We start from the raw sequence: 23,674 nt of genomic DNA on the forward strand, positions 1-23,674 counted from the left end.
CCGCGCGCGCGCTTCCGCCGCCGCCATCTTGGGCCCGGGCAGAGGCGGGGCCGGCGCTGAGGGCGGGCGGCCATGTTGGCAGCGCCGCCCCTGCTTGTCACGTGAAGCACCATCTTGTCGCGACATGGCGCGACCCAGCCGCGCAGGGAGCGGGCGGCGCCGCCCCCGCCGCACGGCGCCCGGGCCGAGGCTGCTCGGCTGAATGCGGTCGAGGCGTTTGTTGAGGTTCAGACCCTGGACTCAGCGAAGCAGCCAGCAGCGGCGTGTTTGCGCGGCCTCAGACCCCACGGCCCCGGCAGCCTTACAGAGGGACCTGCCTGCGTGGGGGTTTACCCTGCTGAGTTACTCGGCCTGGGATTTTTACCCCCTTTTCTGATTAAACGAAAAATTTGGGTCTGTCCCACAACTCCTCGGCCTCTTCGCTGCTCTATGACGAGACTCTTAACGCCTTCACTGCTCGGCCGTCGCCACCATGAGCGCTAAGAAACTATCTGCACGCTTCCCCGAAAGAAAAACTGTCGCTTAGGATAATTTAAAAACAATTTTATTATTTTTAAGTTCAAAATCTTGTCCCCAGGTTACCTCACATTGCATTTCCTGGGAACACATGGCTTGCACAGGTCTCAGGCCACATCAAATTCTCACCCGAAGACAGCTGAAAATTAGATTTTCCTCACATTCACACAGTTACAAACAGAACCAGCTTTCTTCTTTACAACTAAAGTAAAATGCAATGAACTGCAATAGAAATAGTTCTGCAGGGAGGAAAAGAAGCAAAACAACACTGTGCATCATAAAAAACGCATAACCTCCACTGCTCAGTATCTGCTCTCAGTCCTGGCACAGGTGAGGTGACCCAAGCAAGGCTGTGGCCAGGCACAGCTCAGCTAATGCTGAGATTTCTCCCAGCATCTTATCTGCGCTCAGAAGCTGGGCCGAAGAGCTGCAGCACTGAACACCTTGCTGCAGTATCTTACACATTCTGCACAGCAAAAGCCCTTGGGAACAAACAAGAAGTTCTCTTAGAAAGTTAATTCTAGCAAACGGGTTTTAGCCTCTACCTTTACATTTACAAGACAAACTGCATTGCTGCTTTAAAAAAGATCTCTCTGTATTTTTAAGAATGTGTAAGAATCTGTAAACAAGCTTGATTTCCCACTAAAAATTATCAACAGAAAGCTCATGTTTTTACAAAACAAGTTTTGTAACTGAAAGTAAGTTATACAAAAGATTTTACTGACTGAAGAGTTCACAATCACCTGTGAACTGATTCACTACAGGATCACAACAAGAAAAGCCTTGTAGTTAACAGCATGTGAAGGTAGTGATTCCCACCCCTTCCATGAGTCACTGACACAAGATCCAGCGCTGATGGAAAGTAAGAGCTCCTGCAAAGATTTCTGACAGTGCTCCTCATCAGTATCGCCTATTCATCTTCTTGAATTTCTCATAGTGATAATCATCTGTTGCTTTTTCATTGGGTGGACGTTTGCGATTTGGAGGAGACCCTGCAAAAGAAATACAAAAAAAATATTATTTCCTGTTCTTTCACATATGTAACAGAAAGGAGGAAATGTCTCCTTAACACTACCACTTCCCCTATGAACTCCTTTAAAGCCATACAATCAACAGCCCCTTGCTGCATGAAATCCGGTTATTCCTTTAACAGTCAATGCTCCTTAACCCAGTGCCCCTAGCTATTTCTCTCATCATACCCTCAGCAATCAAATTTGTCAATGTTTCAATCTTGACCTTGTGCTACTGCAGCTTTGGATGTCTGTAAAGACATCTTCCATCCAGATGGCTTCATGTGTGACCTAGCAGGCATATATCAAGTGCCAGACCCTCCCACTGGACTTCAAATACAGACTGCTCCACTTCCCCACTATCTCAGCACTCTCATGTTTAAGAGAAGGTAAGAAGAGCTACATCATTACTCTGTGACAGATCCCTGAAAAGTTGCAGTATCTCTACTTAAAAACATATCAGATTAGGAACTTACGCTCAGGTTCTGGCCTCTCTGTATCCCCAACTCTCAGTGGACGGGGCTTCGGTTCTTCTTTATTCCTTCTCACTGGTGCATTTAGCTCCTCATGATAAACTGAGAAAAGGAAAACATCAGATACAGAATGCTACAGTTTTTCAGTATTTGTTACAACTAAGCAGAAACAACACAACTCACAACAAGCATTCTTGTAATTAGTTTCTATGAATAATCGATACATGCAATATGGGATCCACCAAACTTCAGTAGCACCAGTTCATCAAAAGTGGTTGCAAGACTCTTCATTTCCTTTGGAACACACAAATCTGACTCCAAATCACCCCTGAAGGCGTGGTTAGACACAGCAGAAGGCTGCCTTTCCTCCAGATGGCTGCAGCATGAGTGGCTCTCCAGGAAATTAATTCCCATCTCCTGTCTAGTAAGATCTATGTTTGCTTGACCACCTGTCTGCTTTGGCAACCTACAGAATGGCTTCTCTCCATTGTAAACCAGCATTTATAATCACGGATTGGGCAGGCTTTTCCAGCACATGTTCAAGCCATAACTTTAAGAAAAACTCTTAAAATTTATGAGGCATAGTCAAGAGACTATCAAGGGAGTTCAGGAGCAGAAGGCTAAGCCAGAAGTAATAAGTCCTTCTCTTTCATGCTGACGGATGGGAAAGAAAGGCCAAGCCAGATGGGGTCTATATGAGCATCCCAGAAAAAGGAATCAGACAGCTGTTTGTGCTGATACATGAATTAATTTCTCCTGCATCTGACTGCATCCCAACTGACTGCTTCTTTTCAGCAGAAGAGCAGGTCACACCTGGGTCAAGAGAGTTATGTGAGACTTACATCTGTTGTGCTGGACATAGTTGACAGCCATGTTCGTGGGAACAAACGAAGTTTCACTGTCTTTCTTTTTGTTCTGTTGCTCTGCCAGCAGCTTGGCCTTGGCCTCTTCAGTTGAGATGATGTTTTTTATTTTTGCACTGAAAGAAAAGCAAAGAAAAAAATACTCAATTCATAGTTACAAAGGATAGCAGGCAGGCAGGCAGGCACAAAAGTTATTTTAAGTGGATGGATTTGGGGAGAGTAACAGCACTGTGATTGCACTTGATGCTTTTTTTTATAAGAGAAGAGGCAGCACTAAAAAACAGATGCTTTGTTTCAATGGGAAAAGGGAAACTCAGATCTTTATTATATCCTCTTTTGATGTAGGTGTAAACTGATCCTCCAAGAAGCTGCTAGACTGCAGTCACAGAAATCAAGAGCTTCTTCTCCTAAGTCAGTTATGGACCTGCACTGGAGCAGCCCTAGACACTGTGTAGAACACCCTATTCTAGATATTGCACTAGTTGAGAACAAGGCTCAGTCCCATCACAGGGCCAAGCTGAGGCTGTATAATCCAGATATGCCACTGCCCTGCCAATCAATGTTTTCTAGTCACTGTACCCTTCCTGGTATTTCAGGCTATAACTAATGGATCTGTGAACTACATACTCAATTCCCAGGTCCACTTCAGGAATGCCACTCAGCATCTGGTTGGACAGCATCTCTTCAGTCTTCTTGGCAGAGGAGACACGGATGTTCTCTGGCAGCTCGTACAGAGAGTCCTCGGCATTCTTAAGCTTCACCTTCTGCTCCTCATTCTCCACAATCCCTTTCCTCTTCTTCAGCTCAGTCTCAATGTATTTCATCCTGAACGCCAGCACACAAGGGACACATGGTATTTAGTTATATTTTCTGTATTCTTTTCCAGCACTGCTGAGCACAGCTGCACCACTATCCCAGCGGCTAGGAGAGAGGAATGAATAATTTCTCCAAAACCACTCAGCTAATATAAACTGCAAGAAGTAAAACATTTGCTACTCTGTCCAAGAAATGATCAGATCCTCCAAGGTCTTTCGTAAGCAGCAGGCAAGGCTGCCACTATATAATGCCATCACACTGGCTAGTCAGTTGGCATCGCCCAACTTTGTTCATGAACAGCCTTCTCCAGTCTGGCAGCCAGAAAGTGAAACAGCAAATGAAAGTTTCCAGAAGAATGAGGAAGATATCTTGGGAACTCTGAGCACCCAGGACAGAAAATAAACACACAAACAAACCAACTGTGAGAGCACACCCAGCCTCCAGTTCAACATCACAGACACAGTGCAGCACAGCTTACATGTCAGCATCTTCATCTCGCCTGTTGGTTTCAGCTGAGAAGGAAGTTCCCAAGTTTAGGTCTTCCTCTTCATTAATCCTAAATGGAAATCAGAATCTTACAGTTGTTTTTAAACTAATTTGACATGTTGTAATAAAGGTAACTAACCAAGCTGCATTATATAATAACAATGACACAATAACAATATATAATTAACACAATTGTATGATACATAATTATTAAAATAATTATTGTAATAATGTAATTGATATTGCTATATTATTCTTTGAAACAACACATCATTTGGTTAATTCACTACTAGCTGTGATTGGTGACTAGTCCAAAAAAGATTTTTGGAGCTCATATATACCCACTTGTCCTTGCCCCGTTCTTTCAGCTTTTTCATGTCCACCATGCCACCAGATTTTATTTTAAATGGGTCATCCTGTAAAACACAGAATGAGAAATCTTGAAGCTTTCCTCTAGCTTTATGCTAGTCTTCAAAATCTGGATAAAAACACAGAAAACTTACAGGTTTTAAGATGTGACATCAGTTCTATCACCAACTGGACTCCCACAGTGATCCACTGGACCACACGGATGTTTTCACATCACTATGTGAAACTGAGGTGATGAAAATAATCTAGGACTTACCACAAGTGTTGCTTCTTCTTGCAGCTTCTCCCCTACAAGCAGAGCTGCAGCACTGTCAACCAGATACAGAATGTAAATAAAATTCAGTAGAAGGAAACATATTATCAACACTACTGTGTTTCTTTACTCTTCTCTAAATCTATCAGACAATCTCAAACATTTTAGTAATACAAAATTGTCGGTCTTCCTAATCCCTCTTTATGGATAGAGGAACTATTACTGTTTCTGAGAGGTAAGAAGTTAAGGTAGACACATTTAAGTGTCTTACAGTGAGTCACCAGAATAACGAACAGAGCTCCTTGCTGGTGCACATTTCAACTCACTGGTCAATGGCACTAGATGAGAGAGGAGAGAGGGGATTTAGGATGGAGGAGATGTGAAAGCTCAGTTTAAACCCACCATTCTGTTATATGTACAGTACAGATGAAGTGGCCAATGCAGCAAATCTCTGATGACATGATACAGCTTAGAGGGCACAAGCAAGACAATGTGGTAATTTGGTAAGAAGGCAGTTCACATTAAATCTTAATCCTAATCTTCCTCTTCATGGTTGGGATAGAGACCAGACTGGCACACTGTGTCACTGTGACTGTACCTAATACACCCACTTTTCCATCCTCAGAGTACAAGAAACTCCTCTACCTGGAACACACCTTTGGTACTATTAGACATGTAGCTATTTCTACTGAATCAAGGCAAATGACAACAGAGAAGTTTACTGTTACATTACACCATCAGACAAAACACAAGTTCATCTCCTTGGTACTATATCCCTTACCTCACCCCATTAGGTCGTTTTCTGAGGCTCTGAACTTCTTTGGCTTCCTCAAGTTTTAACCTGAAGAATAAAAACATTCAGCTTAGGATTTTATGGTTTGAGTTTAATGAAGAACCAATATTTTCTGCACTAACACAGGAACTTCTAGACAGACTTTGCCCTAAACCTCTCCATAAGAGCGTTCACTTCTGTGGTTACAGACTAGATCAACAAATATTTTCCAATTGATTTTATTTAAGCAATTCTATTTATTTAAGCAATGAGAAGAACCACATGGCATCTACTGGGATACATCCCTTCAACATATTTTCCCTCAGCTGAAGAAAGAAGCATTCAAACACTGGAAGACTTTAATCTGAAGTCAATGTGGGAAGAAAGAGTCTGTTCCTGTATTTAGTCTGTTAAGATTTACAGCCAGTATTTTCCTCAGAGTAAAATAAAGAATGTCACTAAATAAGAATTTCATTAAATAAGTGTGGGACACTTTTAATCCTTCAACAATTCATGTTAGCTAATAAAATAATACAGTCATTTCTCAGGGGAAGGGGGAATGAATAAAGCAGCTGATTTTGAGCAAAACTAGCAGCAGCTTTCAAGAGAATACAGAAAAACTAAGTAGTCATCAAACTATATCGGTACAATAGTAATTAAGAAAAAAGTATTATTGAGTATCAAGTCTCTATATATGGACTTACACACATTCTTTCTTCCTTCAGATACTTAGATCTCCCTTAATAATGCATACTTTCAATATCTGCCATGAAATATGCATCATAAAATATTTTTCGGAGATAAAATAACAAGAAAAATACTGCTTTGAATGCAAAGATCTGAAAATAAAACGGACCATCAGTGAGTGCCAACTTCCAAATGGCAGAAGTGGAAGAGAAGTAATGAGCAGAAATTGTGCGCAAAGGCAGCAGGAGGCTGGTGCCAAGCACAGAGAGAGAGGCCTCAGGAGAGTCTGGGTTAGTCAACAGCGACTGAATACTGCTCTTGCTGGCTCTCATTCCCTTAAAATACGGCTTCTCATGTTGTCTTGACTAATTTGGTTGACAAACTACAAATGCAACTTTTTTCTTAGCTGCAGCCTCTCAATGGAAGGGAGGAGACAGAATGGAAAAGCTGGCAGCAAAGCAAAGGTCGGAAAGCAAGAACTAAAGCCACGACGCATCCCGCAGAGCGGGCCTGACGCCCCTCCGCGCGGCCGGAGCTCCGGCCAGGCGCAGACGCCCCCGCACGCTGCAGAGCAGAGGGAGCATCGTGCGGGCGGCCGGGACGTCTCTGCCTCGCAGCCCCGGCACGAGGGCCCAGCTGTGGCGGCGCCGCGGGGGACGGCGGTGCCGCGGGGCCGCGCGCCGGTCCCACGTGCTGCACAATGTCACGACACGGCGGCACGGCGCGACGCGGCCCGACGACGCAGCACGACGGCATCACGTAACGGCGCGACGTGATGATGCAGCGCGATGACGCGAGGCGACGATGCGACACGGCAATGCGACGGCGTGACACGACAGCGCAGGGCGACGATGCGACACGGCAATGCGACGGCATGACACGACAGTGCAGGGCGACGATGCGACACGGTGACATGATGACGTGACACGATGACGTGATGATGTGACGTGACAGCATAGGGAGATGATGTAACACGACAGCGTAAGGCGGCGATGCGACATGACAGCACAGGGTGACAGTGTGACACCGCGACGCGACGGTGTGTCACCATGATGCGACGGTGTGACACCTTGACGCGACGGTGTGTCACCGCGACACGACGGTGTGTCACCGCGACACGACGGTGTGACACCCCGACGCGACGGTGTGACACAACAGCGCAGCTTGACGATGCAGCATGACGACGCGACAGTGCGACATGGCAGTGCAGGGCAACGACGCGACACGACAATGCGACACGACGGCGGACACGAGCCCCTTTCGGGCTGCGCCGCTCCGAGCGGACCTCGCGGCCGGGCGGCCTGAGCTCGTCCCCCGTCAGCGGCGCCCCGCAGGCCCGCGCACCCCGGCCGCCATGTCGCCGGCCCCCGCCGCGTCCCCCCGCCGCGGCCGCAGCGGGCTCCCGACCCACCTGACCTCCTCGGCCACCTGCTCGTCCTCCTCCTCCTCCTCCTCGGAGCCTCGCCGGCGGCGGCGGAAGGACTTCGTGCCCGGCATGGCGCGGCGCGGCGCGGCGCCCCCTCCCTCCCCCGGCCCCGTCGCCGGGCGCGGCGCGATGGCGTCACAGGGCGGCGCCGAAGCCGCCGGCGGCCGCCGCCTGCCCTGAGGCGCTGAGGGCAGCGGCGCCTCCTCCCCCCGCCCCGGGCTGGCAGCCCGCACCGACGCCGGGGCGGGCGCTCGCCGGCGGCGCTGCCCGCTCCCCCGAGGTGAGCTCCGCTCCAGCCGCCACGCGTTGCTCGGCGCCTGCCCCGCCGCGGCTCGCAGGCCCAGGCGGCGCCGCCCTCGGGACCGAGCGCGGCCGGGGTCTCTCCCCGCCCCGCCGGTTCCTAAACCCGCCGGCGAGGGGAAGGGGGAAGCGGGGACAGGCCGCGTCCGGCAGCGGGGCCGCGAGGTGGCTTCGCCCGCGGGACCGGGCGCGGCTCGTGGCGAGGCGGAGCCGGGCGGGGGCCGGGCCGGGGGGGGCAGCGCGCGGTGCCGCAGCGCCCGCGGCGCTCGGAGCCCCCCGCGCTGCCCCCGCGCGCCCTCCCCGGCCCGGCCCGGCCCGCTCCGCCCCGCGCTGCGGCCCCGCGGCGGGGATGATGCAGCAGCGCCGCGGGGAAGGGCCGGGGCCGGGCCCGGGGCCCCGGCGGCGGCGTCCCGCAGCGTGCGCGGGGAGGGGGCGGCCCGGGGGGGGGAACACCCCAAACGGCCTCTTCTACAGACCTAGCTCCGCAGAAATGCCGTCTTTCTGTGAGCGGGGCTGTCGTTGCTCCTGTCGCTCGGTGACCGCCAGCAGTGAGACGTGGGTGCTCTGCGGCCGCCGGCGGGCCGGGTCGGCGAACACCCTCGCCTCGGCACCGCGGAGCTGAGGTGCGGCGGGTGGTTACTTGTCTCGGCAGGTTCCGCAGCGCGAGTGAGCGGATCTGGTGACTGTTTTGCGGATGAGCAGTGCAAAGGTTTTTCTTTTATTCATACAAATATTTAGTCCGTGGACTGTGCCTTGTAAGCCTGCGTGTATCGGAAATTCTTGAAAGCTGCCTGGAAGCATAAAAGCACGCAGCTGTTAGAGGTGGGGGGACCACAGGAGCGTGTTGGTGTACAGGGCAGAGACACTGGGTTTGGGCAGCAATTTCAGCAGCCGAAATGAGGTTGCAGTTACTGTGGAACTGTTCTGACGTGTTCCTGCTCTGGTTTCGCACAGAGCTCCTTGCGGAAGGCAGGCCGAAGCAGTACTCGTTTTATGGTACCTGCTTTTCCCATCGTACCCAACACGCTCTGCCAAGCGAAGCGGAGCTTTCTGTCAGTGCTTTCGTTATTAAACTCCAGCGAAAGCTCTGGGCAGAGGCTCGGGGATGTAGGGATTTGATAATTGTTTCGGAGCCTTCCCGGCTTCGTTCAGTCAGGGCTGAGAGGTGAAAATGACCTTCGTCCTGTCTTCTTCTGAAAGAGAAGCTCCAAGGGGGAAGATCAGCATGCAGTGCTGGGAAATTTGAAGGCATGTTTTTAATTCTGAGTAAGTGAGCAGTCCTGTAGAATTCAGTAAAACCATCCACATCCACAAGACTCTGCTGAGCATAGTGGGCTCTAAAACCAGTTCCTATTTAGCTTAAGCTGGTAAAGATTAAGGGGCCTGGAGTTAATTTTAAAATATTCTGTTCATTAGGCTTTCTGTGTCCCCAGGGAATGGATAAGAAATCAAGGAAGACAAAATAGCAAAGATAGCACTATTTTTCTTTTTTTTTTCTTTCTTTTTTTCTTTTTTTTCCCAGTTGGATCAGCTGATGCATTTAGGAAAAGGGGGCAGTTTTGATGAAGGGACTCAGAGCCTGAAAGTGACCCAGTTTTATATGTTAGTCAGATATCCCATGGTTTTGTCATTTGTCTTTTAAATCATCATGTTACACGACATTATTATTGTTTTTTCCTGTGAAGCTGCATGAAATTGTTCAGTAGTTCGTTAAGCATATCTTTAGATTGCTGAGTTCTTCATTACAACCACAGTTGCCTTTTCTAGTACTTGCCATGACTCCTTCCTCATCCAGTTTTGCTTTCACTGCTCCAGTTTGTTCAGTTCCGAAGAGTGCCGGAAAAATACTGTTATAAAATCGAGACCGGTGTTCTACAACCGGCAAGGCTCTAGGCAAGGTGCTTCAAGCTTTTCAGCTCCCAGCATAACTGTCACTGAAGTGACTTACCTGCTTATTGTTTTGTTACTGTCAGTGATTCAGAACACTGGAAATTCTTCCAAATGTCCTCAAAAATCGAATACAAAAGAGCAGTGATCACACTGTTGGACTTGTTCTTAACTTTTATAGTTCCTTGAAATTTTCAACTTTTTTTTAATGAAGTAGGCTTTTTATATCTGCTTGGTTTCTAGCCAGTAGTAATATTTTGGATCCTGGCCTGTTTTGTTAATATCAATTTTTCTTTTGACAGTCACAACTATGCTTATGAAGCACAAACTCTTTTTGTCTCCTTTTATTACTGCACGTTACTGAGACATGTTTACAGTTTTTCATATATGCATAGACCACCCTGAAACTATTTACTGAGCTCATAAGCATGCAGATATGAGAATTATGGGATTTGTATTGTTAGAAATCTATTTAATGGCGAATTCCCCAGAGACTGAAGATCAGTTGTAGATGTTTTAAGTCTGATTACTTCTTGACAAGGTTTATTTAAAACAGTAATTACATTTTTAGTGATTGATAAAGTAACAGAATAAAGAACCGAATGTTGTCTTTGGATCAGCATAGTATGGAGCCCCATGCCACAGTACTTGAGTCTTGAGCTGCAGGTCCCTCTGTTTTTTTTTTTGTTTTGTTTTGTTTTGTTTTTTTTTTAATCCAAGTTTCATGCAAGCAGGCTCATTAGATTTGTATCTCTTTGTGCTACATGTTGATATTTGACAACAGGAAGTAAGTGCAAATCACCACCTTTGTTTTCAATACTACCTGCGGAGCTAGGATATAAAACCTAGTTTCTAGAGGGGAAAGTCTAGTTTATCATCCTACTTTCAGCTTAATGGAGTATGGTGTGTGCATGGTATGCAAGACCAATGAAGTTATGCAAAATGTGTATGAAATAATAGGAGCTTTCCTCATTTATGAGGACTCTTCCTCACTCAGAAATGCTATTTGATCCAGACAGTCTGTGATTTTGAGATTAAGAAGAGAGTGTGTAGTGTGTCACTGTTTTAATTTTGAGGTGTAAGTTTACCATTTACAGCAAATCCAACCCTTTGGTTTGATAACATACCTGAAACTTAGTTGGCAACTGTACTTCTGAAGTTATGTCTGTGCATTTCAGAGTGCCCATCCCACATTTTAAAAATTATTAGTGCTATTTATGTGCCCCCCCCCCACCAGTGCCTTGCTCATTTACCTACCATATCATAATACTGCCGCTCAACAGTGGGTCGGAGCTGCGCTAGCTGACCTCACTGAGTCCAAGTTTAGATTTGTTTTCACCTCTTTGAATCTTAAAGATGGATTTCGTAATCTCCCGTATACTAATATATGAAGCAATCTTTCCTCCTTACAGCCTGTGAGAGGAAATTTGACATGGGACCGACCTGAACTGTCCTTTCTCGTCTTAGGCTCTTTCTGCCGCCGAGTGTGCCTTGGTGAGAATGGGGGATACAAGAGAGATCTGCCCTCACCTGGATTCCATAGGAGAGGTGACTAGGGATGATCTGCTGCTCAAATCCAAGGTACAGAATGTTCTAGTTGTTTCATTCCGTTTTAGCTTCTGTGAATGGCTTTGCATGTCTGCTTTGGGAAGAAAATGCAGCTGGTCTCCATAGGTGAGAAACAGTCTTCCTCCAGTAGTGATACGCCTTGCACGTGTCGCATACAGTAAGCCTTTGTCAATCCCATCTGGTGTCTTTTTCACTGTCATTTTGTCTTGCTCAAATGTGTCACTTATCTAACACATTGCAAAGTGTATATCTAATTGGAGGTGAAGTTTTAAGAAACAAAACACTGAGGTGAAGGCCGGGGAGAACTGTCTTATAGAATAGTTTTTCACTCTTGAAGGACTAGATCACTTAAAAGAAGGTTTGTTTGGATTTTTTGTTTATCATGATTGCAGGGAACTTGCCAGTCTTGTGGAGCTGTGGGACCAAATCTCTGGGCTTGTCTTCAGGTAAAAATAACTTACTGTTTGTGTGCATGATATGGTGGGACTTCTTTTTAAAATTTTAAAATTTCTCAACATCATAGAAATATGTTATATTAAAAAAAAAAATAAAGGAAGCCAAACGGAGTTCACAGGAGACATATCTAACAGTCTTTGATGGGATTCTGAGAAAAAAAAAGGTTCCTTAGATTAAATATTAATACTATCAGAATATGCCAAAATGTGACAGGTCTCTCCTCATAGGTGATTTCCCTCTGGTAGTCCAAGTAGGAACGAACATAATGCCCTGCACTGACTGTTGGCTGGGTCCTGCCTCTGCTGCCAACTGTGACAGGAGGCTGCAGGTGTGAGAACTCAGAAGACATTGCTCAGAGCAGTGAGGCAGAAAGGAATGACGAAGGGCTGTCCTGAATAAAATCAGAGTCGCTGTCCTGGAAGACATCAGCGTGCCATCTTGTTTGAAACAGGCCAGGTGCAGATCTGCTGTAATTGTGCCCTTTTTGGCCATAGCAGAGCTTCACTCACATATGCCAGTTTTTATCTTGATCCCTGTCACACTGACTGTCAGCAGGGGCTGCAGAGAAGTGTTTCTTGGTTGTTTGTGAACCCTATGCAAGCAGAATTGGTGAAGGATTGAAAATCTCTTGCCTCCGTGTTCCTGCACACTGCACCCGCTCTGAAGCAGGGAATTTGTCATTTGTCAGCCTTCTGAAACTGATGGATGATGGATGGATGATGAGAGGTTTTCAGCAACGTTACCAAGTCACCCCCCCCTTATCCATAAACACTGTAAGCAGCAGCTGTGGATTGTCCAGTATCTTTACCTCTTTCCCAAACAGCTGTTCCTGTTCATCCCAACTCATTATTATGGTGGTTCTCCTGTTTTAGATAGATCACTCTAGCATGAGGTGCTGCATGGTCTAGAGCAGCAGTTCCTAAACGCTTTCTCCCACAGAAATGTCACGTTCTGCTAAATTTTTTGGACTCCTTTTCACTTCCCACATAGGTGTAGACAATCCTTCCTACTTTTCAGAACTCATGATGTGTTCCCCAAAGGGGATGGAATGGGCGGTAGCTCTGTTGCTGTTGTTCACCTTGCTCCATCATCCGTTTCTGCTTCCGTCCTGCCACTTCCTTTCTTCTCTAGCAGGAGTAGAGAGAGCACAGTGCAGCAGGGGGTGGCTGTGCTGCAGTGCCCTGTTCCCTTTCTTGAAGATGTTCATGTGACATCTAATGTAGAAGAATCTGCAGTGGACCTATATTACCTGTACTAGACTCACTCTTCATCCCAAGGACCTCGTTTTGCAAAACATTTTCCTGTAGATGTCAGACTGACAGATTTTGTGCTGCCTGCCTTTCAGGGAGCATTCCTCAGTGTGTGAAGACTGAGAGGCTTTAGCTAATGACACTGTAAGACTCATTATTCATGAAAATATCATTTCTAGTCATTTCCAAAGCATACTTCTTAAAAGAAGGGGGAAAAAAAAACCCACAAGGTGATTAACTCAGATTTGCTGGGGAAGAAGAGGGTAACAAGATGATTGTAGAATCGCCAGTCTTCTTTCATCAAAGGATTTGGATTTCATTGCACACCAGAAGCAATTCAATTTTACACTGGAATGTCTAGATGTTTGGAGAACGGTGTTCCCGTTGTACTTCAGCTCCTTTCTCTCACTAGGTTGGTTGTCCTTATGTTGGTTGTGGGGAATCCTTTGCTGACCACAGCACGCTTCATGCCCAGGTGAGCATTTATGTTGTTCATCTTTAGACAGAAAGAACTGGATTTTTTTTCCATTACCTGTCTGTCCTATTCTGATAGTTTTGTGCTTCACTTTGAATTTAGCTATCAACAGATCATGTTCGTTGTTTCACTTTTAAATTTTTTGTAGGCCAAAAAGCACAACCTGACTGTGAACCTGACCACTTTCCGGGTCTGGTGTTATGCTTGTGAAAAAGAGGTTTTCTTGGACCAGCGGCTGGCAACGCATGCTCAGTCACCACCAGTAAAATTCACTGAACCGGTAGGTGTGCATGACAACGCGGCAGGAGAGCATGGTTCAGTGGGCCTGAATACTTGGCAGGATTTTTGTTTTCCTGTTGCAAAATTAGCCAAGAAGTTTCCGCTATTGTCCAGGCTTTTATTATGATAGGAACTCTTTCCCTGAAAGTGTCTAGGTGTAGTTACAGGACTAATAGGCTTGTCGTATATAGGATCCCTAAGCAAAAAAAAGCTTCCAAATTACTTGAATATCTGTGTTGTTTACTTTTTCTTTTAAAAAAAATGTTTCTAGGCCTTTCTGGGAGTATCTGTTTCTGGGAGGAATCACAGCTGTCACCTCTTTATTTTCACTGCATGGTCCATCAAATTTTTTAAACTGTCAGATTGGAAACACATGCACTAGTGACAGTGCTGTGTATTTCTGATGCCTCGTGTCATGTGCTGCTGAAGCAGTAATGGTACTGTTTCCACTCCCTCCTTGCATTAATGAGAAGAGTAGACAGTGCAATTGGTCCTTTTCTTCCCAGTGTACTTTCTTTAAGGGCTGGCTAGATGTATGTGTACAGATAGTATCTCTCACAACTCTTCTTTTAGAGCATGACTCTCACTGATGCTCTATTTCTGTGTCTTTAATCTAGGATTCTCCATTGCCTGCTCACCCTTTGAAAGCTGTTCCAATTGCAGTGGCTGATGAAGCTGAATCTGAATCAGAGGATGATGATTTGAAACCAAGAGGTAACTCTGCACCCAGCTGATGAAAAGGAGGGGAGAGTAGCTTTGCAGTCTGTAGGGCCTGCATTGAGAAGTTCCTAGTTTCAATACAAACAGAGCGCACAGCCTGCCTAGAAAGGGCCAAATTCCCTCTCCTTTGGGGAGGATTGTAGAATGCAGCAGTTCTGGAAAGTATTTCACGCCTCTCTTGTTTGTGCTTTAGGCCTTACTGGAATGAAAAATCTTGGGAACTCCTGCTACATGAATGCAGCACTTCAGGCTCTCTCTAACTGGTAGGCATTAGGGCCTTTCAGTAGAGTCTTTATACTAGACTGCACTAAACATCAGAAGTGGCACTTCTGATCCAAGATCTTCATGAATCATGCAAAGAGAAATCAGCCAGGCTAGGTGCAGAAAAGGAATATCAAAAGTATATTGTTTATTTAGGGCAATAAAAGTTTTAGAGTAGGAAACTGAACAAACAGCTGACTTATGGCTACGTATGAGATTCTTGTTTAGATGAGCACTGGAAGTAGAACTTCATAGTTCCCATTATGAGAGAAATGTATTTATCACATAGGAACGCATGCTACATCTCTTTTAGTTTCTCCAGTGATATAATTCTAACGCCCTGTATCCCAAAATATTCTGTAGACAACCTGTTTAGAAACTAACTCTAGGATCTCTTCTGTACATTGGGAAAAGATTCAGATCAGCCCTTTGAGTTTGATCAAGTTAGGAATCAAATATGCATTTAGGATCCCTTCTTCCCCAATTAAAAAAAAAAAAAAGGCATGCTTTCAAAAAGTTATGCGTTTAAGTTTTGATTAATCCTTAAGTGGAAGCAGAGGAGAAATTTCTACCTACTGAATTTTGAATTTTCTTCTTCTTCTTTTTTTTTTTTTTTTCCCCTGTAGTCCACCTCTCACACAGTTTTTTCTGGAGTGTGGTGGACTGGTCCGTACTGATAAGAAACCAGCACTGTGCAAAAGCTACCAAAAGTTGGTGTCTGAGGTCTGGCATAAGAAACGGTGAGTGGTTACCCACCAGTTTAATCTGGACAAGTTCCATTCTTCTGCATATGGCATCAGCCAAGAGGGAGTTTGAGCTTCAGTGATAAGTACATCTTCTAAGGCAGTCAGTTCAAACGCTGCGTAAATGGTATGCAAGGCTTCTTCCATCTCTAGAAGATCCCATGTCCTGTTGTTGGTGATAGAACAGGCATACTGATGTCCATGATCAAAAGAATGCATTTTTGATAGTAATGCTTTAGCAGGAAAGAGATTTGTTTATCTGACCTGTATCAGCAGGGAAGAAAAAATGGTGGGGTAAGGAAATACTCTTGGCTATTTCTGCGCATGTTCCATGTACTGACTAGCATTTACTGACACTGCTTTTGATTAGTAGAGGAATTGAAGATTTGGATTGGAAAAAGCAGTACACATCTGACACTGACATATTACAAATACGAGTGGAAAAACAGGTGACTTTTGGGGAGATGTTTGCTACTGCTTCAAATTCTAGACCAGTTCAAAGGGTGGTGTAAGATAATGTGGCTCTTTTGAAATGTGAAAACCTGGCTGGCCTATACAACTGTAATCAGCTGAAAAAAAATTAAATCAGGTTATCTGCATGGCATTGCATGTTTTGTGTTAATTGTTCATATGGGGCAAGTAAGATACAGAGCAAAACTATACTGTGTCTTTATGAAGCAAGCTGTGGACTTTGAAGCAGTATAATGTCATTTTAGTATTGATTTACCTCATTTACTGGTCCCTGGCCAGCCCACCCAGATTTTGAAATGGATATGCTGCTGTGAAATCAAACCAAGTAACTGACTGCAAAACCCTGCCCTGAAAGGAATCCATCACCTAAGACAATTCAAAGTATGGACCGAGCTTTAAGTGAAATGTGCACCAAGGAAGACCCTCTCTGGGAGGATAGACTGAAACACCTGAGAGATGTTTTCTACCTTTTAATTTGTACGTCATCCAGCTAATAAATATATGCCTAGGCTTTGCAGATGCATAATTATTTTCTGCACTCTTTAAGTAGTTACCACTCCCTGTTCTGTTGCATATTACACAAACTGGCTTCAGGCCTGATAAGCAAACTAACTTTTCTTTTTGTTTTTTTTTTCTTTGTATCTAAACAGCCCGAGTTATGTTGTTCCAAGCAGTCTATCTCATGGAATTAAGCTTGTCAACCCCATGTTCCGAGGCTATGCACAGCAGGTGGGGCCTCAACAAAACCGCTCCATTATTCCAGAGATGGTGGGGTTTTTCTTCCTGCGACAGTGGTGCTTGTGTTTGGAAACAGTAGATTGTGCTCGGGGTCATGCCCCTGCTTTGTGTCAGAGTTAGTGATCAGATAAAGCCCTCCCGTGGGATTTGGCAGACCTGGGTTCTCTTCCAGGCTCTGCCTATGGCTTGCTGGTTTCAAATCAGTGTATATTTCTGTGTCTGTTTTCTCACCTATAAATTTATGGTAGTGACCTCTTATATAAAGGGCTTTGAAATGTGTTGATATGTGCTGTATAAGAGTTAGGTATTATTTATTTATATGAGAGCTGCAAAACCTTGGATAAATCTGTACTAAAATGCTAAAAATGAGTGTTCTATGTTCATTTTCTAGGGTATTACAGAAAAACGAATCTTACCTAAAGATAGTATCTTTCTTTCTTTGAAGTTTTTTTTATCTGCAGTCTCTAGTGTTTATTCTTTAGAATAAAACCTAAACATCAAACTATGATTAGAAAATTTACAAAAGAAGTGGCAGTAGACAGTACATCTAAGCTGTGATACTGATAGCAAGTCAAAACAGTGGTTAAAAATAATGATTAATGAAAGAACTTCTATATTTATCTTTGCAAAGTATTTGAATTGGAAAACTTTCAGCTATAAAGACACAAAGTTGAAAGCAAGGCAGGGCAGGCTAAAAGCCAGGCTTCCCTAAAATAACAGAAACATCATAATTAACTGCCTGGAGTTGTCACAGTACCAGGTGGCTTTCCAGCAGGTCCTTTGATGCAACTGTATTAACTCTTTTACCAAGTATTGTAAATCTAGGAGCTTGTACCCTGACTGTTCAGTCTTTGATTTTGGTTCCATTCCTGATTATTAAAGATTTTAATCTGCCCCCTCTAAGACAGGGATCATCATGAGCAGAAGACAGTATTCATGAAAATTTGTTCTGTGGATAAGAATCTGCTGTCCTCATTAGGTTTCTCCTGTCCTCTTGCCTCTTCTCAGTGGTAATACCCTGATAAATAAGCTTGTGGTTTGCATGTTGCAGCTGCTCTCTAGTTTCTCATGGTCCTTCAGCTGAAGATGTTAAGATAAAAAGTGGGCCTTTCATCATTAGGAGCTAAAGCTGTTTGCTGAGGAGACAGGCTTGTTGTTACACCTCCAGGGTACTCTGCTTTAGAAGGGTCTCCTTGTGTTACAGAAGTGGCTAACTTTTGTGGGCAGTGTTGAAAGAGGCTGTGAATGGACCTGTCTCTGTGTTCTCTTGCCCCTTTCCCACTTCTGAGTGGACTCTTAACTAATGTGGAGTTGCTCCTGGTTTTCAGGACACTCAGGAGTTCCTGCGTTGCCTGATGGATCAGCTTCACGAAGAACTAAAAGAACCAATTGTTGCTGAGACAAGGGATTTGGATACCAGTGACCAGGACGACAAGCGAGAGGGTGACCGCAGTCCTTCGGAGGATGAGTTCCTCTCCTGTGACTCCAGCAGTGACAGGGGTGAAGGGGATGGTCAAAGCCGGACCACTGGGGGCATGGGCAACAGCTCCCTAGGAGAGACAGAGTTGTTGATCCAGGATGAAGCAGGAAGAGGTATCTCTGAGAAAGAGAGAATGAAGGACAGAAAGTTCTCCTGTGGCCATCGGCGCAGCAACTCGGAGCAGGTCGATGAGGATGCAGATGTTGATACTACCATGATGCCAGTTGATGGCAGAGCCTCCCCTGAGATGCTCCCTGTTCCTCGTCCTGCCAGTCCGTGTAGGATGTCAGGTATACACCTCTTCCAGTCATGTTATTTGTTCCAGTCATGTTATTTGTGGTAAAATGTTGTCTTCCTACAGTGGGACAGTGTTGTAGTGCAATGGCAAACAATGCACAATTTGACTACTTTTTCTGTGAGTTTCAAAAAAAAAAAAAAAAAAAAAAAACTTTACATCCAAGACTTTTTTTTCCAGTATTTCTAGCAGTATTCTGCCTTTGTGCAAAACTGCTGTAAAAAAAAAATAAAAAAAGATAAAAAAAAGAAAGAAAGAAAAAAAGAGCCAGAAAGGTGTTTAGCTGGACTAAAGTGCAATGGGGCTGAGTGGGGATTACACTTGCAGGCAGTGAGAGCTACCTCTGTCAAACCTGCAGACATTGTATTAATGCCTTTTCCTAATTTAAGGAAGAAATTTTAAATGTTTACATTGGTTTAGCTGATAGGCTGGCCTGGGAAGATGTTGGCTAAGAAAGAGAAGTGGAAAAAGATATTTGTTAATGTTAAACTATGGGCTTTGTGCAGAGAAAAGGCAGATGCACGGTTTGTGTGTGGGTCTTTTTTTCTTTTTTCTTTTTCTTTTTTTGCGTTGGGGAAAAGAGCAGCAGTTAAGTTGTAGGTGTGGAGTCACCTCCAGCTGAACATATCTGATCTTTCAACACTTCTTTATGCAAGAGCCTTACTGTGCCAACTGGCACTGAACACAGCCGTGCTGTTTATGTGGATTAAGGATACAGGAGCAAGCTGTAAAACCTAATTAGTCACAAGTGTGACAGAAATGGTGGGTTTTTTATATATAATTATTAGCTGTTCAGTATAGCTCTGTATCCATTCTTACGCATGCATTGATGGGATTGTCACCTGCCAATCTGTGCAAGTAGGACAGATAATAGATACTGCATGTGCTGGGCAAGACTCGTGCTAGAACTCAGCCCAGCTCCCAGCCCTGAGACTGGCCGCAATAGGCTGCACTTGCGTAACGCATTTTCAGCAGTGTTTTTCATCCTCCTTGTTTCCCAAGCAGAGCCTGACAACGATGCCTATGTGCGCTGCTCCTCACGCCCCTGCAGTCCAGTCCATCATGAGATGCACTCCAAGCTGTCTAGCAGTCCCCCTCGCTCCAGTCCTGCCAGGCTTGGACCTTCCTATGTACTCAAGAAAGGTAGTGCAAAGATGTCTGGCTTGTGCTGGGAGGCAAAGGGGAGCATGTAGAAGAGGAAGTGATCATTTGCAGGAGAAAGAAAGCATCCATCATGATCCTTGATTAACAATAAAAAAAAAAAAAAAAAAAAAAAAGCTGATTCCCCTGGACATTAGTGCTTTCTGAAATAGTGTTGGGCAAAGAATCCAGTAAACCTGCAGCTGAAGTCAAGCTCTGTGTACAACAGATACTCTAGTGTGCTCATATACTGGAGCCTGAAATGATTCTCCTTGTGTGCTTTGTTATTAACAAAATAGCTATGAAGGCCCAAGTACAACCTCTGTCCTTTGGAAGGGGTCTGCCAGTCTTCATCTGCCAGACTTGTACTTCATACTATGGTCTAGGGACTGTAAATGATGTTATTGAGAGTCTCCTGGCTCTTAAGTGTTTTGGGATCAATAATAGAATTAAGGCTAAAAATGTCAATCCAGTGCTGGGAGCAATGTTAGGCTTCAGGGTGAAGCCTGACTTCTGTTACTGTTAAACTGGTCTCCTCATCCCAAGCAAATTGCAGAACTAAATACTCCATCGTTGTGCGGCCTGCAAACACAATGACGTGTGCTGATACCACCATCCTTACAGCTGTTCAATAAGAGCATTCTTTCCTAAACTGTGTATTAGCCCCTTTGCTGAGGTCAGTGCAGCCACAGATGTTCTGGTCTGATAAAAAGCACTCTGTGTGCATAGGAAGGAGGGTTTGTTATTAAATAAAACAGCCATGATCAGCTAGTTCTTGGCCGAGAGTCTTCCCTAGCATAAGATACCTGGGGTACACATGGTAAATGCCAGAAAGGAAGGGACAAAGTATGCAAGCAGGTGAGTGGGAAGAGGAAATAAAAGTGTAAAGTTTAGAAGAAAATGTTGCAGGACCTCAGAAAAGCAGAGACTTTATGTGACAGAATGAGGCTTGTAAACATAAAGTAAGAGGATGAAGATGGGATTTCCAGAAACACAATTTCTGCCTGCTGAGAGCTGCTACATTTGTGTTGGTTCAGTTGGCTACCTCCTCCTCCCTTGTACCACCTGAAGCAGCAAGGTTCCCCATGTTAGTTTACAATGGGGGCTCCACAGTCTCTTTGGCATGCAAGTGGTGTCTGAACATGCAGGACAGCACTTGTCCTATGCTCCTGTTCTGTGGCTGCATGACTGCTGAGACAGGAGACTGGAAAAGAGCTCCTAGATGATGGGGCTTCCTTGTCTGTCTTTCAGCCCAGATGCAGGCTTCTGGGAAAAAGAAGAAAGAACTTCGTTATCGCAGTGTGATTTCTGACATCTTTGATGGCTCCATTCTCAGCATGGTGCAGTGCCTCACCTGTGACAGAGTGAGTCTCTTCATGGTTGTCCGTCAAAGAGCACAATCTTGTAGCTTTTGGATCTCTGCTTGGGAAACGACACTCCTACTTCCAAGTACTGTGGGATGCAGTATGCTTGCTAAAATGACAGTAGGTGGGTGAGGTGTGAGAAACCTGCCATTCCAAGAAACAGTCTGTCTCTGTAAGGGCCTGTTTGCTTATCTGTGTTACTGAGTTGGCCGGCAATATCATATTTGTATTAGAAAACTGATTGCTACACTGCAAAAAAACACGTCAAAAGTCTTCCTGCTGATGGCAGTTAAAAACAATTAACTGGGACGGGCTTCTCTTAATGTCAGCTCAGGCTTCTAGACTAGACAAAGTCCAGGCAGTGATAAAAGGTGATGAAGATCAGGTCCCAGCTCCATTATGTGCACAGGAAACCCAGGCCTCCTTCTCGGGTATTTCCAGGTTTCTACAACAGTGGAGACATTCCAGGACCTGTCACTCCCAATCCCAGGGAAGGAGGACTTGGCCAAGCTGCACTCTGCCATCTACCAAAATGTGCCAGCTAAAACAGGAGCATGTGGTGACAACTATGCCTCGCAAGGCTGGATTGCTTTCATCATGGAGTATATCCGGAGGTGTGTTCCCTAAGCAGGGCTGCTTTCTCCTGAGCTTTCCTCTGCCATGGCTAGAAGGCAGCTATCTGTAACCAGTGGTGCTTACAGCAGGAATGTCAGTTGTAACTATTCCTTGGATGAGGGCACTATCTCACAGGTCTGTTTTGGCCTTTTCACGTTAACCAGCTGCTATTGTTCCCCTTCTTCTGTCATTCCCCTTGAGACCTCTTTTGCAGCTGATAATCTTTTGCTTACATCTGCCTTCCAGAGCAGATGCATGACCAGTGTAGTTTCCCAAATCTTTTCCAGTTTGAACAATCCCAGTGGGAACCTTAGCTAAGGAGAAATCATTGCTTTCTGGGAGGCTGTAACGAGGCTAGAAGGCTGGCATAGGACCTAAAAGCTTGAAGGAAACTAAACCATTTGGGGTTTTGTAAGCCAAAGTGTCCAGCCAGTTTATGTATATTTTTTTTTTCTCTCAATCCCCTCTTCTGCAGATTTGTGGTATCCTGTATCCCTAGCTGGTTTTGGGGTCCTGTTGTGACACTAGAGGACTGTCTTGCTGCCTTTTTTGCAGCAGATGAATTGAAAGGTGAGTTAGTTTTGGTGATGAATGACAGTGCTATGGTTCCTTATCTCTTTAGATTCTTAGCTTTCTCCGTCCATTTCTTAAGCTCTAAAGGACAAACCATTTGATGTGTACACTTGTGTTGGTCGACAATTGTATACTCTTCTGCTAGCTGACTACATTCTCTTCATGCCTGCAGTTACTGGGAGAAGGGCTTGTTTTGATCTCTTCTTATCCTGGCTTCCCCACACTGGATGGAAGTGTATTATCAGAGTTGTGTGCTGCATAATGGGTGTGCTGCAATGGGTAACTGCATAGTGGCTCTTTTCATTACAGGGGACAACATGTACAGCTGTGAACGGTGTAAAAAGTAAGTTTGCATTATGCGTATTGTATTTCTGCAATGTCATTTCTCTGTCCAACTGTCAGACATTTTGCTCTGTCTTCTGCCTGAACATTTCTTCTGCTAACTGGTATGTAAAATCTGCCTTGCCTTAAGCTAGAGTTCTGACCTTCAGATACCGCTGATCTCGGGTAGAAGTGCTGGCTGTGGGGAAAAAAGAGGAGGGGTATAAATGGGAATGTGGCTTAGCAGTAATGGGGCTATTGTCATGCCTCTTCTTTCTAATACAAACTGCTCACGCTGTGCTTCATTTGATACTGCAAAGAGCCTGAATTTGTTGCTGACGAAATTCAGGATTTGTCTTGGATTTCAGAGTGAGCAAGACTGGATGCAGAACTTGGCCAGAGAGTGGCTTTGCCTTTTGGCATCCCTTTCTTCTAGAGATTTCTCACAGATAGTTTCTCTTTCTCCCTCAGACTGCGGAATGGAGTGAAGTACTGCAAAGTCCTCCGGCTACCAGAGGTGAGTAAAAGCAGCTTGTTTCCTAGTTCTCTCTTAGCTGCTGCTGTCTGAGGAGGTAAGGAGGCTAGAGGTAGAATGGAGATAGCAGTCTGTTTTGCTAGTGAAGTCCTTTATGTAGACCAGAAGAGATGTCTAAGCTGATGAGCCAGCAGATGACTAAAGAGTAAAAACCCTTGCAAAGAGCAGAGAACGTACAGAGATGCTGGTGGATCAGAGTGCCCATTAGCAACACTGCACTTTGGTGCTCTCTGTCTCTGCTCTTTCAGATTCTTTGCATCCACTTGAAACGGTTCCGGCATGAGGTGATGTATTCCTTCAAGATCAACAGTCACGTCTCCTTTCCCTTGGAAGGGCTGGATCTGCGACCTTTCCTAGCCAAGGAGTGCGTCTCCCAGATCACCACCTACGATCTCCTGTCAGTCATCTGCCATCATGGCACTGCAGGCAGTAAGTTCTTCTTTCTGGGAGTATATGCCAGAGAAGAGCAGAAGTGTGTTCCAGGGCTAGCGAACACTTTCTCTGGGATGAAGAGGGCTCTCTGCAGTGTAA

At 45.2% G+C, this 23,674-nt stretch overlaps 3 protein-coding genes across 8 annotated transcripts in view; 1 reads left to right on the forward strand and 2 right to left on the reverse strand.

The window, feature by feature from the left end:
* Positions 1–528: 528 nt before the first annotated feature.
* Positions 529–7,791, reverse strand: C18H9orf78 (chromosome 18 C9orf78 homolog). Its single transcript, XM_062590789.1, has 9 exons — positions 7,657–7,791; positions 5,568–5,627; positions 4,790–4,841; positions 4,510–4,580; positions 4,157–4,234; positions 3,490–3,687; positions 2,842–2,978; positions 2,003–2,101; positions 529–1,508 (listed from the first exon to the last, which is right to left on the reverse strand). The coding sequence occupies exons 1-9, from the start codon at positions 7,740–7,742 to the stop codon at positions 1,417–1,419; spliced, it is 873 nt and encodes a 290-aa protein (XP_062446773.1). The 5' UTR covers positions 7,743–7,791; the 3' UTR covers positions 529–1,416.
* Positions 7,792–7,872: 81 nt separating this feature from the next.
* USP20 (ubiquitin specific peptidase 20) overlaps positions 7,873–23,674 on the forward strand; it is a 30,445-nt gene continuing 14,643 nt past the window's right edge. For 2 of the 6 annotated variants that reach the window (XM_062590713.1, XM_062590714.1), the window contains exons 1-17: positions 8,470–8,680; positions 11,326–11,439; positions 11,820–11,873; positions 13,546–13,608; positions 13,757–13,888; positions 14,505–14,601; positions 14,801–14,870; positions 15,495–15,608; positions 16,733–16,811; positions 18,149–18,590; positions 19,598–19,738; positions 20,987–21,099; positions 21,541–21,713; positions 22,190–22,284; positions 22,597–22,630; positions 23,080–23,125; positions 23,392–23,572. In XM_062590713.1, coding sequence (XP_062446697.1) covers positions 8,666–8,680; positions 11,326–11,439; positions 11,820–11,873; positions 13,546–13,608; positions 13,757–13,888; positions 14,505–14,601; positions 14,801–14,870; positions 15,495–15,608; positions 16,733–16,811; positions 18,149–18,590; positions 19,598–19,738; positions 20,987–21,099; positions 21,541–21,713; positions 22,190–22,284; positions 22,597–22,630; positions 23,080–23,125; positions 23,392–23,572 — 1,963 coding nt within the window. In that variant the 5' untranslated portion in view covers positions 8,470–8,665. Of the gene's footprint in view, positions 7,952–8,469; positions 8,681–11,325; positions 11,440–11,819; positions 11,874–13,545; positions 13,609–13,756; positions 13,889–14,504; positions 14,602–14,800; positions 14,871–15,494; positions 15,609–16,732; positions 16,812–18,148; positions 18,591–19,597; positions 19,739–20,986; positions 21,100–21,540; positions 21,714–22,189; positions 22,285–22,596; positions 22,631–23,079; positions 23,126–23,391; positions 23,573–23,674 lie in introns of those variants that run through there. The other 4 variants (XM_062590712.1, XM_062590717.1, XM_062590718.1 and 1 more) reach the window with 4 other exon arrangements.
* Positions 18,697–23,674, reverse strand: part of FNBP1 (formin binding protein 1) — a 114,851-nt gene continuing 109,873 nt past the window's right edge. Inside the window, exon 18 of the transcript XR_009960235.1 lies at positions 18,697–18,713. The gene's annotated coding sequence lies outside the window, so the exon portion shown is untranslated. The remainder of the gene's footprint in view (positions 18,714–23,674) is intronic.

This window comes from Rhea pennata, chromosome 18, assembly GCF_028389875.1.
Source record: "Rhea pennata isolate bPtePen1 chromosome 18, bPtePen1.pri, whole genome shotgun sequence".
In the NCBI taxonomy this organism is placed as follows: Eukaryota; Metazoa; Chordata; class Aves; order Rheiformes; family Rheidae; genus Rhea; species Rhea pennata.